The sequence below is a fragment of the Aspergillus piperis genome (assembly GCF_003184755.1).
Source record: "Aspergillus piperis CBS 112811 unplaced genomic scaffold BO85scaffold_4, whole genome shotgun sequence".
Lineage (NCBI taxonomy): Eukaryota > Fungi > Ascomycota > Eurotiomycetes > Eurotiales > Aspergillaceae > Aspergillus > Aspergillus piperis.
This window is the reverse complement of record NW_020291594.1, coordinates 2003063-2020198: the sequence shown is the minus strand read 5'-3', so window position 1 is coordinate 2020198 and position 17136 is coordinate 2003063. Positions and strand designations below refer to the sequence as shown.

At 52.7% G+C, this 17136-nt stretch overlaps 9 protein-coding genes across 9 annotated transcripts; 4 read left to right on the top strand and 5 right to left on the bottom strand.

The window, feature by feature from the left end:
- Positions 1 to 16: 16 nt before the first annotated feature.
- BO85DRAFT_447305 (tRNA-dihydrouridine(20) synthase (NAD(+))) lies at positions 17 to 1729 on the bottom strand. Its single transcript, XM_025659694.1, has one exon. It carries the CDS (start codon positions 1595 to 1597, stop codon positions 257 to 259), a length of 1341 nt encoding a protein of 446 aa, XP_025518649.1. The 5' UTR covers positions 1598 to 1729; the 3' UTR covers positions 17 to 256.
- Positions 1730 to 2521: 792 nt separating this feature from the next.
- Positions 2522 to 4588, top strand: ipp1 (inorganic diphosphatase IPP1). The gene is made up of 5 exons (XM_025659693.1): positions 2522 to 3577; positions 3672 to 3791; positions 3850 to 4193; positions 4249 to 4332; positions 4385 to 4588. Exons 1-5 carry the CDS (start codon positions 2846 to 2848, stop codon positions 4521 to 4523), a joined length of 1419 nt encoding a protein of 472 aa, XP_025518648.1. The 5' UTR covers positions 2522 to 2845; the 3' UTR covers positions 4524 to 4588.
- Positions 4589 to 4716: 128 nt separating this feature from the next.
- On the bottom strand, positions 4717 to 5565 carry BO85DRAFT_392815 (mitochondrial 54S ribosomal mL53 protein). The gene is made up of 2 exons (XM_025656856.1): positions 5415 to 5565; positions 4717 to 5365 (listed from the first exon to the last, which is right to left on the bottom strand). Exon 2 carries the CDS (start codon positions 5323 to 5325, stop codon positions 5005 to 5007), a length of 321 nt encoding a protein of 106 aa, XP_025518647.1. The 5' UTR covers positions 5326 to 5365; positions 5415 to 5565; the 3' UTR covers positions 4717 to 5004.
- A 146-nt stretch (positions 5566 to 5711) lies between these two features.
- BO85DRAFT_416459 (putative protein transport membrane glycoprotein Sec20) lies at positions 5712 to 9136 on the top strand. The gene is made up of 7 exons (XM_025657733.1): positions 5712 to 6221; positions 6298 to 6545; positions 6604 to 7175; positions 7513 to 7607; positions 7661 to 7739; positions 7796 to 8599; positions 8648 to 9136. The coding sequence occupies exons 1-7, from the start codon at positions 5908 to 5910 to the stop codon at positions 8810 to 8812; spliced, it is 2277 nt and encodes a 758-aa protein (XP_025518646.1). The 5' UTR covers positions 5712 to 5907; the 3' UTR covers positions 8813 to 9136.
- Positions 9137 to 9266: 130 nt separating this feature from the next.
- Positions 9267 to 10782, top strand: BO85DRAFT_518223 (4-nitrophenylphosphatase). Its single transcript, XM_025664957.1, has 5 exons — positions 9267 to 9471; positions 9554 to 9575; positions 9655 to 9723; positions 9780 to 9871; positions 9932 to 10782. The coding sequence occupies exons 1-5, from the start codon at positions 9367 to 9369 to the stop codon at positions 10610 to 10612; spliced, it is 969 nt and encodes a 322-aa protein (XP_025518645.1). The 5' UTR covers positions 9267 to 9366; the 3' UTR covers positions 10613 to 10782.
- Positions 10702 to 12105, bottom strand: BO85DRAFT_518222 (uncharacterized protein; the record flags this gene model as incomplete). Its single annotated transcript, XM_025664956.1, has 1 exon — positions 10702 to 12105. The coding sequence occupies one exon, from the start codon at positions 12103 to 12105 to the stop codon at positions 10702 to 10704; it is 1404 nt and encodes a 467-aa protein (XP_025518644.1).
- Positions 12106 to 12173: 68 nt separating this feature from the next.
- BO85DRAFT_447298 (ATP-dependent Clp protease proteolytic subunit) lies at positions 12174 to 13311 on the top strand. The gene is made up of 4 exons (XM_025659692.1): positions 12174 to 12410; positions 12467 to 12485; positions 12548 to 12573; positions 12630 to 13311. The coding sequence occupies exons 1-4, from the start codon at positions 12249 to 12251 to the stop codon at positions 13179 to 13181; spliced, it is 759 nt and encodes a 252-aa protein (XP_025518643.1). The 5' UTR covers positions 12174 to 12248; the 3' UTR covers positions 13182 to 13311.
- On the bottom strand, positions 12957 to 14459 carry BO85DRAFT_509718 (DSC4 family protein; the record flags this gene model as incomplete). Its single annotated transcript, XM_025664509.1, has 2 exons — positions 12957 to 14147; positions 14248 to 14459. The coding sequence occupies 2 exons, from the start codon at positions 14457 to 14459 to the stop codon at positions 13385 to 13387; spliced, it is 975 nt and encodes a 324-aa protein (XP_025518642.1). The 3' UTR covers positions 12957 to 13384.
- Positions 14460 to 14864: 405 nt separating this feature from the next.
- BO85DRAFT_365582 (M18 family aminopeptidase) lies at positions 14865 to 16626 on the bottom strand (the record flags this gene model as incomplete). The annotated part of the gene is made up of 6 exons (XM_025655745.1): positions 14865 to 15889; positions 15939 to 16031; positions 16080 to 16215; positions 16278 to 16379; positions 16432 to 16493; positions 16551 to 16626. 6 exons carry the CDS (start codon positions 16624 to 16626, stop codon positions 14865 to 14867), a joined length of 1494 nt encoding a protein of 497 aa, XP_025518641.1.
- Positions 16627 to 17136: the final 510 nt, after the last annotated feature.

Below are 17136 nucleotides of genomic sequence, written 5' to 3'. Positions count from 1 at the left end.
GGCAGCTACTAGACAATGACTAACTAGTAATTTTTCATTCGTATCGTATATATTCGTGTAGTACTATGTTATGTATAATCCCTAGAACACGAGAGCCTCTATTAACAACACACCGTGGGAATCTAATTAAAATGCAGCAAATGGGGGAACCGATATACAACACCAGATAATGCGATAGTAGCTTGGAAACCAAAAAAAGGCAGGGGAAGAAAGGCAAGACAAGGAAGCAAGGGGATGCAGAGGCATCAGGTAAGAGTTAAGCTGTCAGCTCCTGCTTTTGGGGCGCAGCATCAGGGACCGGAACAGAGACATCAGCCTGGGTCTCCGCCTCAGCCTTGGTCTTCGTAGGAGCTGGGATGGAGTTGGTGCGAATGGGCCCGCCTGCGCTGACTGCGGGGGAGGTAGACTTGACGCGAGAGGCACCGCCAGCAGCCCGTGCGGATTCGTTGTTCTCCATGGCGTTCTGGACAGCCTTGCTGCGGATGTGTTCGGGCTGGAGGTCTTTGGTGGTAACTGACTTGTCGGTGAGGTTGAGGATGTCGTCCACCTGCATGGCGAGGGGAAGGAGGTCCTCGAAGCCGAGGGCATGGCATGTGTCGGCGTAGGATCTGGCTGCCTTAGCGTTCTTGCCTTCCTGGAGCTTGCCGGGGACGAGGATGTTAAGGAGATATTTGGAGTTGCCGAAGCGGTTCTCGGACTCGAGACAGAACTTGATGTATTCGTGAACGACCTCCTTCCAAGGGAGAAGGCCGCCCTCAGCTTCGGTACGGAAGCAGGATGGGTTTGCTTCTGCGGATGTGGCGATCATGGCGCCGTCGACGCCGAATTCTTTCATCAAGGCGTGGCCTTCGTCTTTGGAGGTTACATCACCGTTTATGACACAGGCGACACCAGCCTCATGACAGATGTCGGCAATCATGCGCACCTGATCACGGATAGCGCGTTCACGGGGCCTCATGGGCGGAGTCCGACAATGCACCGTCAAGCCTGTAATACCTGTCTTCACAAGCCGCGACACCAAAGCCCTTGTCTCCTCCGGATCTTTCAAGATGCGGATCTTGACCGAAATACCGATCTGGAACGGCGTCCCGACCTCCTTCACCAGGGCTTCCAGGATCGCAACCAATTTATCCGGTGTCTTGAGAAGCGCCGCACCCATACCACCGCTCGTGCTGAAGGGCTTCGGACATCCCGAGTTCACATCAATACCGGCGACATCGCCCGCGACAAGTTTGGCTGCTTCGACGGCGATTTCAGGCGTGGCAGTGCCGATTTGATAGATGAGCTTGCCCTTCTCGCGGACGGGGTCGAGACGGTAAATCACGGATTCTTGGCCTGCCTTTTCGGTGCGGCCACCGTTGGAGGGCATGCGGGTGAATTCGATAGTGCCGTTGCGGGGGTTCACGCGGCGGACGGCGCCTGCCATGGCCCGGTCGATGGTTTCGGGGCCCCAAACGAGATCAGCGCCGTACTTGAGGGCGATGAGGCGGGAGGGCAATTCGCCGGAGCGCACCATGGGGGCCAGGACTACTTTGCCACGGTAGTCGACCCCGTTGGCGGGGATGGGGACGCGGAGAGGAGTGGTGAGAGAAGCCATTGCGGTGCGGAGGAATCTTAGCATAGCATTATCGGGTTAACGGGAGTAAGGATAGTGTAGTGTGGGAGATGAACGAGCTGTGTGAGCGGTATGAGCCTGTAAGAGTGTAGTAGAGTGATTTTATGGATCGAGTCGCATCCTAGATCGCTGATGGATTAAAGCCGGTGGAGGCGGAGACGAAAAATGCCGGGTCACGTGGCGATACCCGATAACATTTTTCTTCCCCTGCCAAGTCATGTGATCTTTACCAGAGCACTACGGGGAACAGATGGGAGCGGAGTGTAGAGGCGATGGCTGGAAGTGCGCCTGATTCAAGGCTTACGAGTCTCACTATCAGCTTCTGATGAGATATATTATACTAGATACAGATAAAATGCCAATTACGCCATGGTATACTTCAAACGCTATAGGTCGATATCATGTGACCTATATCGAAAGGGTTTGATCGAGCCTTTGCAGTGGAGATAATTGCAATATTACCCCTTTAGGAAGTAGCCACAACCTCATTGCGGCCCCTGGTAGTGTAGACTGAGCTCTAGATATATCCATGGCTCTGGTTGTTCCCGTCACTTCTGATCACATGGCGATTTGCCTGATCGGTTCTGGTGAGGTTACAATGGATTGTTACTTCGCATGTCTTCTCTCCGTCCGGGTACCTGCCAAGCCGTGAACATGACAGGTATTCGAGCTCGCAGAGATATGCTGAGTGTCGATGACAGTGAGAGATTTGACAGATTCAACTGCCTTCATAGACGATCCTGCATACACTCTGTACGTGTGTAGTGGAAGGTGATCTACAGTCTGGAGTGTATAAATTGCACAACCTCAGTCATCAACTTTGGCTACAGTACTTACTACTTAGTAGTCTACCAGTCAGTCCATCGCAAGGTCTCCGGTTGGCTACTGGATTCTTGGGACCACGAATGTCGCAATATCCCACCAGTCAGACCATTCAGGGACAGCACAAGCCAGGCCTGTGGAACGCCATCAGCGGTGGAGACCCATCCAGGACCAGTCATTCTGCGGCGAAAGTCTCAGAGTTGGTGGGCATCCAGCCAGGTATGGAGGGTGGGAGCAGGTTGATGACTAGTTGGAACTAGAGTTGGGAAAGAGTACGTATATTGCCTGGTCATGTATGACTTGGGAGAAGGGATGTGAATAGCTTCCCCTTCGCTATAGCCATCAGATACTTCGTACTGAAGACACACTTAGGGACGGGCTGAACAGATAGTAGTCCAGAATTATTACATGAGGAAAAAGGAAGAAAAAGGAATAGTAGAACCCGAGGCTGGGTCTTTTTTCCCGACCGATTTTCCTTCCCGACCGTGGCAGTTCCATCGATTCCCATCCCTTTTTATACCTCGCCGTGGACAACGAGAACGAATTCCCGCCTTGTCCGGTTGTCAATTGAACCAATTCAACACGGGCATAGCCTCAAAGCCATTTTCAATGTTCCCGGGGGTCCGTAGGGTATCCAAGGGAGTCCAAGTTGGAGGCCGCGCATTGAATTCGAATCCATTGAGCCGGCCACCCACCGCCTGTCCGATCCTCGCGCGTACTGGCTGTTCGCCCGTCCTTCGCACATCCGCAACGCTGGCTCCCCCCACCAAGCAAGCCCCCCCTCCTCCCTCTCTCTCTTCCTCTCCCTCCCCTCCTCTTTCTTCCTCTTCTTCTCTTTCTGCTACAGCTTTGTCTCCCTCTTCCTCCTCCCGAGTTGATCGTTCGGTTTCGTCCGCTTCATCTCGTGCTGCCCTTTTATCCAAACACTTTTCCACCTCCGCTGCCCCGCCGCAATCGCCCACCATGTCCTACACCGTCCGCAAGATCGGCCAGGCCAACACCCTGGAGCACCGTGTTTACATTGAGAAGGATGGCCAGCCCGTCTCTCCCTTCCACGACATCCCCCTCTATGCCAACGAGCAGCAGACCATCCTCAACATGGTCGTTGAGATCCCCCGCTGGACCAACGCCAAGCAGGAGGTACGGACGCCACAATATACACACAACAACACCCCCCCTGCAAGTGGGGGGCTACGCTGTAGCTTGACGTCGGTATACTGATTTTGCGACCCAGATCTCCAAGGAGGAGTTCCTCAACCCCATCAAGCAGGATGTGAAGAAGGGCAAGCTCCGCTACGTCCGCAACTGCTTCCCCCACAAGGGTTACCTCTGGAACTACGGTGCCTTCCCCCAGGTATGGAAAAGAACGCCACGTCAAATTCTGTACCACCCCGCACTGACCTTTGACATAGACCTGGGAAGACCCCAACACCGTCCACCCCGAGACCAAGGCCAAGGGTGACAACGACCCGCTCGACGTTTGCGAGATCGGTGAGCTCGTCGGCTACCCCGGTCAGGTCAAGCAGGTTAAGGTCCTCGGTGTGATGGCTCTTCTCGATGAGGAGGAGACCGACTGGAAGGTCATTGTCATCGACGTCAACGACCCCCTGGCCCCTAAGCTCAACGACGTTGAGGATGTTGAGCGCCACCTCCCTGGCCTTCTCCGCGCCACCAACGAGTGGTTCCGTATCTACAAGATCCCCGACGGAAAGCCCGAGAACCAGTTCGCTTTCTCCGGCGAGTGCAAGAACAAGAAGTACGTGCTGACGGTGCCTTTTGTTATGTATCCAGGCTAACAGTTCAACCCATAGGTACGCTCTTGATGTCATCCGCGAGTGCGCTGACGCCTGGGAGAAGCTCATCTCCGGCAAGTCTCCTCGTGGTGAGATCAGCGTGTAAGTATCCTTGAGTCCTGAGTGAGGAAGATAATATACTAATTGCAATTAGTGCTACCACCACCGTCGAGGGTGCCGAGCGTGCTGACGCTGCTCAGCTCGCTGCCATCCCCAAGGGCGAGAACCTCCCCCCTGCCCCCATTGACGGCAGCGTTGACAAGTGGTTCTTCATCTCCGGTGCCGCTGTCTAAATGTACCTATATAACAAAATTTAAATACCACAATACCACATTCCCAAGAGGGAAATCTTACAGAAGTGCAATATTGTTCTCTTCATCGTAGTATATCGTAATTATAGTCAGACAAATCTGGTACCGTATTCGGTTAACATGTAAGCACTATTTGGCTCTTCCAATCTACTACCAAAACAGCATCTGAAACCAGCACTATAAGAAATGGAGTATCACTCAATGGCTAATATATACACATACACATACAGAACATGATAGTACAAAGTACAAACAGACCGGCATGATCACCCCTTCGGTCCTGAAAGCCCCAGTCATAGTGCGCAACCTCTCATCCAATCCCGAGTAGACAGGATAGACTAGACAGACAAGGGAACTATCCGCGCCACGACGAAAAACCTCTCCCATTCATGCCGATGCGAGCACGACCACCCAATCAATGCAAACCTCATAGAACAAACATCGAAAACAAAAAAAAGATAACCTAAGACTTCAGCGCCTCCTCACGCTCAATAGCTCTCCCAACACGAGCAATCTCCTCAACCACATCCCCAATCTTCATCTGGCGCTTTCCAACCTCAATCTTCAACTCCTTGCCATTCTTGAACCCTATCGTCAACTCGGGCTCTTGCGTCGACGACCGCGGCAGCTGAGTGACCTTGATGTCAATGTGGCCGGGGCTGGAGGCCGGCGTGGTCGTGGGATTGCGGAGGAGAGAGAGGATGAGTCTGCAGGGGCGGGCGGAGCGAAGGAAAGGGTTGAAAGTTGTGCGGAAGGTGGAGATTGTTGACAGAGGGATGGTCATTTTGGCGGTGGTTTTGTGGAGAGTTGGAAGGTCTTTTTTTCTTTGAATTGTTAGTTTATGTGGTTTTTGATGGGGTTTGGGAGACGTACCTTGTTGGTATTGGGAGATGTAGAAAGGTTGGTATGTGTTGTATGAGTCAAGGCAATTGAGCTTGACTGTGTGATTGAGGCAATTGCGTGGTGTGGTGTATGATTTCTAGGGAATCGAGCGGAGAAAATAATCACCCTTCACGGATAACTTCAACTATCTTCAAATCCGTCCGCTCTCCGGGATGCGCAGCGCGCGGTCGGTCGCTCGCTGGGTGGTGTTTGTCTCATATGCAAACATGTGCTGTGGTACGGGAGGTAGATCGGCGGCGGCGGCCTCAGGAACGGGCGCGATGACGCTGTAAAGTAAGTTGCGGACACATTGGCCATCTCCGCCTTTTCCCCCTCTTGAATCTCACCTGCCTTTTCTTCTTCGGTGTCTTGATTTGTTTGGGGGTTAGGCTTTTGTGGATGCTGTAGTGAGGCGCTTTCTTGTATAAATATTGTACTTTTCCTGCGATATCTACTACTACTTTTACTTCATCGCACACGCAAAATGTCCGGCATCACCGATCTACAAGCTCGTTTGAAAGAGCTCTCCACAGCTCTGTCTCATATACATCCCTTGGTCTCTCGGCTAAAGGGCTTCACGACTGCGGTTGGACAGGGAGATCAGCCTCGATTGGAATTGGGAACGGAAATCCATACTCGCTTGAAGGAAGCGGAGGAGCAATTGGAGTTGCTGAAGGTCGAGGTTGAGGCCCTAGAGACTGCAACAGATACGCGGCGCAAGGGTGTGGATAACGAGAAGGAGTCGGAGAGGGAGCGGGTCATCGCCTTGGCTGGACGACTGGCGGAGGATTTGAAGAGGTAGGTGGAGTGAATTATTATTCTGTATCTGTTCTTAATGGATGATATACTAATACGTGTGCTATGTCTATGACAGAACGAGAGGAGACTTCCGGAACGCACAGTTACAAGCGAAACGGAACGCTGAAGTTGCCCGACGGAAAGAGCGAGAGCTACTGTTCACGAGATCACAAAGTGCGGAGAGGAAGAAGCAGTCGAGTGAGAAGTTGACGCAGGATGATATTGTTATGAATGCTTCGAATGATGTTACGGCTGCGCTGAGACGGACGCATCAGCTGATGCAGGCGGAGCTGTCGCGGAGTCAGTTTGCGCAGGAAACGCTAGGTTTGTGCTGCTTTACCATAAAGACTTGTCGTGGTAATGGCTAACAATGTTGGGTTAGAACAATCGACTGCTGCGCTTTCCTCGTTGTCAGAATCCTATACAGATCTCGATTCTCTGATTTCATCGTCTCGCAACCTCATCGGGTCTTTACTCCGCTCGCAGAAGTCGGATACGTGGTACCTCGAGACGGCTTTCTACATATTGGTGGGCACCATTACTTGGCTTGTCTTCAGGCGGATACTATACGGTCCCTTGTGGTGGCTCGTCTGGCTGCCTATCAGGCTGTTCGCGAGGTTTACATTTGCTATTTTGGGGGTCGTTGGAATTACTGGTAAGGCTGTTCAGTCTTCTGAGCCTAGTACGATGCTCGAGTATGTGCCGCAAGAGACCCCGGTAGTTGAGCAGAAGGTGGAGCCGAACGTTCAAAGCGCTGAGGGCGAAGCGGTATGGGATCAAGTTCCGGTTGCAGATGAGGCAGAGGAGGACCGCTTAATCGACGAGATCGGCAAAATGGTGGAAGAAAGCGAGGAGCAAGAGGAGACCAACATTGACGACATCTCTGAAGAGGAAAGGCAAAGGCAGGCGGAGTTGCCCCGGAATCCAAAGAAGAGGATGTTTGAAGCGACGGATGTACCACAGCAGAAGGACGAACTATAGATAGAAAGTAATGTGTGATGATGATTGTCAAGCGCAGAAGCGTACTTGCTCATTAGCTTATTACAGCGAGCTCAATTGCCTATGTAAATCTAGATCACTCTATAGATAGTAGATCACTGCCTCGGCCTCAAGCGAACAATAAATGGCTTGGCGCCATCGCGTATCACGTGGAGACGCGTCCCGACACGCTTTCCGCCCGTGTGCCAGAGCTTCGACAGCAGCTTCCGCTATACCATTAATCAATCAATCGCAGTGCTGAAGTCTGGTACACACTCTCGAAGCTATGGCTGCCAACTTCTTCAACAACAAGGCCCGCGCTGCGGCGGCAGCAGCGAACCCTTCGAAACCGAAGCCCACAGATAGCAAGGAAGAGCAAGCAAAGCAACAACCATGGGTTGAGAAATAGTATGCCACCTACTGGACTAGACATATAGCACCCGAGCTGACATCTACAAAAGCCGTCCCAAGACCCTCGATGATGTCGCCGCCCAAGATCACACAACAAAAGTCCTCCAACGAACACTCCAAGCCTCCAACGTACGAAATAGATCCCATTGTCAGCCAGAAACGACACCCTGCTAACGAGTATCCAGCTCCCCCATATGCTCTTCTACGGACCGCCAGGTACCGGAAAAACATCCACCATCCTCGCCCTCGCCAAATCCCTCTTCGGACCCTCCCTCTACCGCTCGCGCATTCTCGAACTGAACGCCTCCGACGAACGTGGTATCGGTATCGTGCGTGATAAGATCAAGAACTTTGCCCGTGCGCAACTCACACACTCTACGGGGTTGGGCGAGGAATACTTGGCGCAATACCCGTGCCCGCCGTTTAAGATTATTATTCTCGATGAGGCGGACAGCATGACGCAGGATGCGCAGTCTGCGTTGCGTCGTACGATGGAGCAGTATAGTCGAATTACCCGTTTCTGTTTGGTTTGCAACTACGTCACAAGAATTATCGAGCCACTTGCTAGTCGATGCAGCAAGTTCCGGTTCAAGGCTTTGGATAATTCGGCGGCTGGAGAGAGATTGGAGCATATTGCCAAGGTGGAAAATCTGAGGTTGGAGGATGGGGTTATTGATAAGTTGATTGCTTGCAGTGAGGGTGATATGCGCCGGGCGATTACGTATATGCAGAGTGCGGCTAAGCTGGTTGGGGCTGGTCGGGCTGGGAAGAAGGACGAGGATGAGGATGAGGAGATGACGGATCAGGAGTCGGAGGTTATTACTATTCGGACGATTGAGGAGATTGCTGGTGTTGTTCCGGAGGGCGTATTGGATGCGTTGGTGCAGGCAATGCAGCCCAAGAAGATCGGATCTTCGTATGAGGCTGTTGCGAAGGTGGTTACGGACATCATTGCTGATGGGTGGAGTGCAACGCAGCTTCTTTTGCAGGTATGTGGTTGGACGCAGTGGGAGTTTATTGATGCTAACTTTGAGTAGTTGTATCGACGGGTGGTATTCAACGATGCCATTCCTGATATCCAGAAGAACAAGATCGTTATGGCGTTCTCGGATATGGATCGACGTCTGGTTGATGGTGCAGATGAGCACCTATCTATCTTGGATATAGCCCTCAAGATCTCTGGCATCCTGGGAGGGGCTTAGATCAAGTTGGGGCATCCGAGGTCCCTAGGCTACTCTATCTCTTGAACGAGTGCTTTCCCGCTGAGACTCTTCCGGTAGGATGCGGAAGAGCCAGCGTAAAGCCATGCATCCGGATGATATCAAAGGATGCAAAGACCGTGAAGATATGCGACGTCGTCCACAGTTGCAGTGAGCTGAACTACTAACAGTTGCAGCCGCTACCAGTCCGCGGGAAACAGCAGACGTGCTGCTCCATTGGATGTGTTATTTGGTCGGAGTGGAGTTGGAGATTACGACTGTATGATATAATAATGAACGAGCTAAAAGCATCCCTATCACTTCTATATCAACTTGAATTTACGATGTAGTTCATTTGTAGGGCTGGGATATCCGCCCTCGGCCCCTCACGTGCGGCCCGCTCGCTGTTCTCACCGAGACCCGGATTGCTGTACGCCGCTCGAGTCATTCGTCTTTCTGGCAAGCAATTCTGTCATTCCTTGCATCTGCTTATTAGAACCGGAAACAGTCCCTTTTACTATTGCTTCCGACATAGACTGAATACCTAGACAGCCAACATGGCAACTTCCGCTCCCTCCTCGGAATACCCCGTGTCGACGCATACACCCCGCTATTTGACCGGCGACGCTGCGGGCATCCAGGAATTCCTCGACAAGTTCGATGTAAGTCACACCATGCCTTTCTGATGACTAGATAGTATATTTGGAAGTATACGAAGTATAGATATACTGACAATGCCATCAGGTCTTCCTCTTCGACTGTGATGGTCCGTCGCATACCCATGCGCCTCCGCGCTCTCCCGACTGACCCAGACGTACATACATACTGACATGATGCGCATGCAGGCGTCCTCTGGTCGGGCGACCACCTCTTCCCCGGCACGAATGAGACTCTGGAGATGCTGCGGAGAAAGGGTACACCTCCGTCATACCTTGATACCATCGAAGAGAAAGAGCTAACAAGCATCCAGGCAAACAAGTCGTCTTCGTAACCAACAACAGCACCAAATCGCGCGCCGACTACAACAAGAAGCTCACAGCGCTAGGAATCCCCAGCAACACCGTACGTACCTACCACCACCATCTCATTACACATCTAACCCTATACCCAACAAACAAACAGGAAGAAATCTTCTCCTCCTCCTACAGCGCCTCAATCTACATCTCCCGCATCCTCTCCCTCCCCCCCAACAAACGCAAAGTCTTCGTAATCGGCGAAACCGGCATCGAACAAGAACTCGCGTCCGAGAACGTCCCCTTCATCGGAGGCACCGACCCAGCCTACCGGCGCGAAATCACTCCGCAAGACTACAAGGACATAGCATCCGGGGACGCCTCCACGCTACTTGACCCGGAGGTCGGCGTCGTGCTTGTCGGTCTGGACTTCCACATCAACTACTTCAAGCTCGCTCTCGCGTACCACTATGTCCGCCGGGGCGCGGTGTTCCTGGCTACGAATATCGACTCGACGTTGCCGAACTCCGGGACCTTGTTTCCGGGGGCGGGTAGTATGAGCGCGCCGTTGATTATGATGTTGGGGAAGGAGCCGACGTCATTGGGCAAGCCGAATCAGGCTATGATGGATGCTATTGAGGGGAAGTTTCGGTTTGATCGCAGTAGGGCTTGTATGGTGGGGGATCGGGCGAATACTGATATTAGGTTTGGGATTGAGGGGAGGCTTGGGGGCACGTTGGGGGTGCTGACGGGGGTTAGTAGTAAGGAGGAGTTTGTCGAGGGGGATGTGAGGCCGAAGGTTTATTTGGATCGGTTGGCGGATTTGTTGGTTGTTGATCAGGATCGGTAGATCAATCCGGGGGATAGATTGTGGGGTTGTAAGAGAGGGTATAGTTAGCTGTGATAGACGTACATACATACATACAGAGTAAAGTTATGTTATAGAAGATAATTACTCCTCCACTTACTCCTCAACCTAACCTCCATCCTGGGCGGTTCCAACACCCCATCACTCCTAACAAACCCCCTCAACCTCCACAGCGCCAACATGGCGTCCACCGTCACCTTATTATCCGGCCTCAACACCACCGCCGTCTTCCCAAAAAGCCCCGGACAATACTCCCTCAACTCCGCCAACTCCTCCTCCCCCAACATCACCGTCAAATCAAACACCGGTGCCACCTTCTTCTGCTTGGATATACACACGATCTCCGGCATCCGTGGCCACAGCCCCGTGACTCTCCCAGGCTTCCCCCTCCGGCGATTATTCACCAACACCCCGCAACACTCCATCCGCTCAAACGGCTCCATAGACCACGTTCTCCGCGCTATGTGAGCTCGTCCGTACTTGCTAACCGGCAGAACCGTCCACACTCGGCGCTTCGCTTCAGGCTGCGTGTCGGGTGGGTCGCACGCCGCTTTGAGTTTCTGGACCACGTCCCGGCGCATCATTTTAAGCGTGAAGGTCGGCGTGTCTTCTCGTAGCGAGAGCTGCGATTCTTCCCAGCTTGTTACGGGTCCCAGGGGGTGTTTCCACCGGTGCGGGAGGAGTTTGGCGAGTGGTTCACGCTTGCGGTTCGTTTTCGTGCTCCAGTAGGTGGAGGTTAGGGTGCGGAGGAGGGGGAGGCGGTCGACGATGCGGAGGGTTAGGTGGCGGGTCGTGTTCTTCTTGACGTTATTCTTGTTGTTGTGATTGTCGTTGTCGTCTTTCGTATGTCCTTCTTCTTGGGAAGGAGTTGTGGAAGAGGGATTTAGTTTGTCCTTCATAAGTCCCACCGGAAGCAGCCAGAGCTTGTCTTCGACGTCGGGACGTTGTACAAACCCCCATTCGCTCATGAAGGCGCGCGGGACTCGCGCGCCGGTTACTTTGCAGGCTCGGAGGGGGGATGCGAGGGCTTGCGCCCAGGGGTTCAGGTGGATGTCGGATTCTTTGGGGTCGGGGCGGCGTTTCTTCTTGTGTAGTTTGTCGTGACCGGGGCGGGGGTTGGTGAGGAGGGGGGATTGGGGGAGGAGTTCGGAGGGGCGTAGATGTTGCTTTGATCCCTTTTCTGATTCTTCGGAAGCAGCAACAGCTTCTTTATTTTCTGTTGGGGTAGACTTCAATGTCTTGTCCGCGGAGGAGGCCGTCGGTCGAGGTTCCCGTGTGCCATTGGAGGTTGATATAGCACGATAACCGACCTCGGGGAAGCCATTCGGCCGGAAGAGCTGCCGGAATACCCTCAGACGCCAGGAAGCGTATGAGATCCGGCTGTTGAGACACGCCATGGCGTGGTGGGTGGTGAGGAGAAGGAATATAGTTTTCAGGAATCGGGGAAAAAAGGCGGCGGCGGCGGAGAGAGACATTGTCGGACGCGCTAAGCTTCGGCGGGATCTTGGAGCTCCGCCGGCGGACCAGATCTCCAACCGGCATCATCTTCTTCATCGAGTCTTCTCCCGATCGTGCTCTATCAAACTCTGTTCACCATTGGAGTATATTGCTGCTCATAATGAACACAACACGTCCTATTCAGCGATTAGCTCGCGTCGTTAGCCTCCAGACTGTCAAGCCGGCGCTGTTGTCGCGCAGCTTTGCCAGCTCTGTTCCGACGCTATCAGGTGCCCGGTCTCCGCGGGGGTGGACGCCGACGCCGTTTGTTACTGAGACTGTGGTGAGTGGACACATTCTTGCTGATGATAGATGTATGAGTATACTAACTGGATATAGGGAGGAGGATGGCACACATGTACGTTTACTGCAGCGACCACAGTACTTGACCCTAACTAACCAAGTACACGCCCATCACAGACGACATCTTCTCTCGTCTCCTCAAGGTACATCCCACCCACCCCTCCACCCCATCCCCCATCCCAATCCTAACAAAGTACAGGAGCGAATCATCTGCCTAAACGGCGAAGTCGACGAAACCATGTCCGCCAGCATCGTCGCCCAACTCCTCTTCCTCGAAGCCGACAACCCCCAGAAGCCCATTCACCTCTACATCAACTCCCCCGGAGGGTCCGTAACCGCCGGTCTCGCCATCTACGACACAATGACCTACATCGCCTCCCCCGTGAGCACGATCTGCGTGGGCCAAGCCGCCTCGATGGGCTCGTTGCTGCTCTGCGGAGGACACCCGGGCAAGCGGTTCTGCTTGCCGCATAGCTCGATCATGATGCATCAGCCGTCCGGGGGTTACTTTGGTCAAGCGAGTGATATTGCCATCCATGCGAAGGAGATACTCAGGGTGCGGAGCCAGTTGAATAAGATTTATAAGAGGCATTTGACGGGAAAGAAGGAGATGACGTTGGATGAGATTGAGAAGTTGATGGAGAGGGACTATTTCATGGGTGCGAAGGAGGCGCTTGATATGGGTATTGTGGATGAGATTTTGGATAGGAGGGGACCGCCGGGTGCGGAGGGGGGTGAGGCGATTCCGTGAGGATGTATACCCTTTTTTTGTTTTGTGGTTATGTGTTTTTGTTTGTATCGGTACTTGTGATGAAGTTATGGTATGGTTACATTATAGGATATTTAAGGTCCTTTAGGGTAAATCGATCAGTAGATGGTGGTTTATGTATCCATCGTATAAGCATTGGTATATGTACAAATGTCAACTCATCTAACTCATTACATTACACTATATCACGCATCTGTCCCAATCCGCTCCATGCGCCCATCCGCGCCAACTCGGATGCCGAACCGTTCTCTCAAAAAAGCCGCGGTCTGGTCAGAAGGCACATACGGCGTTGTCCGCCGCGCTGTCGCAGGGCTGTATCGCCACTGATCACGGACAAGGTCAACCAATCCCACATCCATGATCGTTGCTTGGCCCGACACGAACGTATCCATAGGATGGGCGTGCTGTGCATTCCTCCCTCCCTCCTCCGGATCAGCCAGCAACTGCGTTCTCTCCATCTCGCCCAGTTCAATTGTCTCCACATCTTCATCATCCTCCAATGTTCGCGACGAGGATCTCGTGGAAGGCCCACCCCCTCGCACCCCTCTTTCCTCCAGATCGTGGTCCTGTCGCTCTTCCTCCCCCTCAGGCGTGGTCTCAACCGGCGCACTCGCAGTAACCTCCACCGTCTTTACCCGCTCAACGATCAACCCCAACATGACCAAATCCAGAAACAAAATGAGACAATCCAGGAAAAGAAGTCTAGCGAACGGAATGGGCGCTTTCTGTCCAATAAAGTCAATCAAGATCCCGCCATGCAGGTAACCGCGCGTCGATTCGCTAGCTTCGGGTCTAGTGAAGAATTTATGAAAGATGATGCAGAAGAGGTTACTACCCAGTATAGCGCCGACGAAGGGTTGGTTTCTCGTAGGGTCGAAAGGGGGTGCTTTGGGTGTGAAGAAGATAAGTTGAATTATTGCGCGGAGGGCGAACAGAATTATCGAGCAGCTGTGAATTGTATATTGTTAGTCTGATGATTTATACTTTATGTATGGGGGCTCCTCCGCTCGTGCGGAGTTGCGGGGGCGGGGGTGTGGATTCTGCTCACTCCATATAATACAACGCTGAAAGCTCACAGTAAATAAGGATGTCTAGGTCGCGGAGCAGTCGGTCGATGAACGCAACTTTCGCGGCTGTCTGGACCTTTCTCAGGCGCTCGGTACGGCTGGTAGAGTTGGCGCTGGCGCCGCCATGAGGGTCGATGATGCCGGACACGTCAGCGATGTATTCCGCATCTCGATAGGCGTCCGGAGTGGTCATAGAGGGTCATGGGGGCATGGATGGCGTTGGGGGGGTGAGGAGTGAGAGGGAAAGGTCTAGGGGGGCCAGTGCAGACCGGGGGGACGAGGTGATGGGGGGAAGATGGAGTAGTTAGGGTGGTGTTTCAGGTGGAGAGACGGAGGGAGTTGGAGGTGGAGCGTCACCGGCAACGATGATGGCCGATGATGTGGATCAGGTGGCTGCGGACTTTTCTCGGCCCGGAGCGCTGCATCTGGCAACATCCGGGGTTTAAACTATAACTTATCACCAATGATAATCTTACTATGGCGATCTCTGTATGGAGGAAAGGTTGTTTGCTTATTCTTAAAGATTATTCCAGAATGATGCAACAAAGATATCCTTATGCTTCTTATATAACCTTCACCCACCCGTAGACTTATCTATCTAATCAACAAAGATGGTCTTGGAAAGATTGGCGTAGTGTTTGAAGAATCCAGTGAACAGGCGGATCGAGTGTGCCACATCGAAGGTACCTCCCGTCTCACGGATACTGTGCATGCTCAACTGGGGGTTACCCAGATCCAATGTCCGAGCGCCAAGCGCCGCGGACAGCATTGGGCCAATGGTGCTTCCGCAGCTGGAGTCATTGCGGACAACAAACAGCTGCAGGGGAACCTTTTCGCCAACATCTTCCCCAGCCTTGCGAGCGACTTCCTGAAGAAGAACAATACCGGGTGAGTTGGTCGCATAGCGCGCGTTAGCGTTGATCTTGATAACAGGGCCCTTGTTGATTTGGGGCCGGTGGTCGTTCTCGTACTTGGCTGTGTAATTCGGGTGAACTCCATGGGCCATATCAGCAGACAGAAGGAAAGACGTAGACAAGGTCTGCTCGTAAGCAGTGGCGATGTCGTCACTAGCGCCGGCCGTCGACGGGAGCACGGACAAGCGACGGATAACGGAGGGGAGGATGTTCGAGTCGGCACCCTGAGCAGTGCGGCTTCCGATTTCCTCGTGGTCAAAGAGGGCAATGAGACGGATAGCGGGTTCCTCGTCCAACGCTGAGGAGTCAGCCACAGAGTCGATCAAGCCGACGGTGGCACAGAAAGAGCTGTTCAGGTTGTCCAGGCGAGGCGAAAAGATGAACTCCTCCAGCAGTCCACCCAGGTTCGACTTCTGGGTATCGAATAGAATCATCTCGAAGTCAAGGACATCGAGGGGCTTAACACCGGCTTCGGCAGCAATGAGCTCAACCAGGTAAGGGTGGTGGCGCTCAGTGATGGCCTTCAGAGGCGACAAGTCGCCCTTGTCCTCGTTGGCTTCCTTGGCCGCTTTGTCAGTCTCCTCGGAGGCACCGGTACGGTTCAGCTCAGCAGCAACAAGACCAGCGATGGGGAACAGCTGAGTTTCCTTGTTGAAGGCAAAAGTCTCCTGGCGGTCCAGATGAATGGCCAGAGTGGGAATGCGGAGAACTATGCCTAGTCAGAGAATGCTGGTTGTACAAAGGCCAAATGTACTTACTGGGTCGGTCAATCTTGATCAGCTTCTGCACAATCGAACCGTCGCCATTGCGGACCATAGCCCGACCTGCAACACCCAGATCACGGTCGAACCCTAGAGACAGTTAGCATGATATAGTCAAAGTGATTCAGTAGCACGGACAGGTGTGCCAGATGCCGCCTCCATAAGTCTCTACGCCCACCTGAACATATCCTTCGCCGCGCTTGTTGCTGACCGGCTTGACTCTGAGGACGGGAGAATCGGTGTGAGCACCGATCATCGAAATGGGGTTACCAGGCTAATCAATTGACATGATTAGCACAGAGGTCAGATCATTGAGACAATTGGCAGAAACCATACCTTCCATTTCTTGCCGACAGCAAAAGCGATGATGGTGGACTGGTTACGGGTCAAGTAGTACTTTCCACCAGGCCGGCAGGTTGACGCCCAAGAGTCCTTCTCCTGTACCGGGAATTAGCGGTTAATTCCGTGATACAATGCAGCCATCGCATACCTTGATCTCCTGGAAGCCAGCCTTGGCAAGGAGTTCCTTTGCCGACTGAACGGCATGGAACGCTACAGCAAAGTCAGCAATCGACTACCTTATAATAGCATAGAACGTAATGTAATTACGGGTAGGAGACGCATTGACAAAGGACAAAAAGTCCAGAGCCGGCTGCTTCAAACTTTGAGCAATTTTAGAAGTCATCTTGTCACGAAGGTCCCCAGGAGATGTGGATAAAGAAACATGGGGATCACGGGGAGGGGAAAAAGTGGGCATGAGATCATAGTAAGGCGGTCAGTTGGCGTCTCCGCATGGCTTGATCTATTTGACTAGTACTTAACAGGCGGACGGGTGGACTATGGAATTTACTGATGTCGCTCAAATTGATTTTCAATTCCACTAAAGTAAAACTGGACAGATAAACAGAAGATTAGCTGGGTTGGCGTGGATATCTCAATAATGTGTAGGCGGTTATTGAATGGTGGTATCATGGATTCAAGTCTAAACCACTAAGAGCCAATAAATGACCTCATGTGGATTGTATGTCTACTAGTCATCGGTCTGTGAGTATCCCCTAGCGTTCTTAAAAGTTTCAATCTAATTCAGATTCTCATCATACACTAAGATTATCTTTCTGTCTTCCTTGGCAGAAAACTGAAACAAACACGGTCGCGCCCTGTTTATATCGGTGCTCGTCATGGGGTCCTTGCAAGA

What these genes read in the sequence shown, in the direction of transcription:
- BO85DRAFT_447305 (XM_025659694.1), bottom strand. Translation starts at nt 1,597, where the DNA reads ATGGCTTCTCTCACCACTCCTCTCCGCGTCCCCATCCCCGCCAACGGG.
- ipp1 (XM_025659693.1), top strand. Translation starts at nt 2,846, where the DNA reads ATGAGGAAAAAGGAAGAAAAAGGAATAGTAGAACCCGAGGCTGGGTCT. An exon ending in ACTACGGTGCCTTCCCCCAG is followed by an intron (nt 3,792 to 3,849) that starts GTATGGAAAAGA and finishes CCTTTGACATAG; the next exon opens with ACCTGGGAAGACCCCAACAC. An exon ending in CCTCGTGGTGAGATCAGCGT is followed by an intron (nt 4,333 to 4,384) that starts GTAAGTATCCTT and finishes AATTGCAATTAG; the next exon opens with TGCTACCACCACCGTCGAGG.
- BO85DRAFT_392815 (XM_025656856.1), bottom strand. Translation starts at nt 5,325, where the DNA reads ATGACCATCCCTCTGTCAACAATCTCCACCTTCCGCACAACTTTCAAC.
- BO85DRAFT_447298 (XM_025659692.1), top strand. Translation starts at nt 12,249, where the DNA reads ATGAACACAACACGTCCTATTCAGCGATTAGCTCGCGTCGTTAGCCTC. An exon ending in TCTTCTCTCGTCTCCTCAAG is followed by an intron (nt 12,574 to 12,629) that starts GTACATCCCACC and finishes AACAAAGTACAG; the next exon opens with GAGCGAATCATCTGCCTAAA.
- BO85DRAFT_416459 (XM_025657733.1), top strand. Translation starts at nt 5,908, where the DNA reads ATGTCCGGCATCACCGATCTACAAGCTCGTTTGAAAGAGCTCTCCACA. An exon ending in GTTTGCGCAGGAAACGCTAG is followed by an intron (nt 6,546 to 6,603) that starts GTTTGTGCTGCT and finishes ATGTTGGGTTAG; the next exon opens with AACAATCGACTGCTGCGCTT. An exon ending in GAACACTCCAAGCCTCCAAC is followed by an intron (nt 7,740 to 7,795) that starts GTACGAAATAGA and finishes ACGAGTATCCAG; the next exon opens with CTCCCCCATATGCTCTTCTA.
- BO85DRAFT_518223 (XM_025664957.1), top strand. Translation starts at nt 9,367, where the DNA reads ATGGCAACTTCCGCTCCCTCCTCGGAATACCCCGTGTCGACGCATACA. An exon ending in AATTCCTCGACAAGTTCGAT is followed by an intron (nt 9,472 to 9,553) that starts GTAAGTCACACC and finishes CAATGCCATCAG; the next exon opens with GTCTTCCTCTTCGACTGTGA. An exon ending in GGAGATGCTGCGGAGAAAGG is followed by an intron (nt 9,724 to 9,779) that starts GTACACCTCCGT and finishes ACAAGCATCCAG; the next exon opens with GCAAACAAGTCGTCTTCGTA.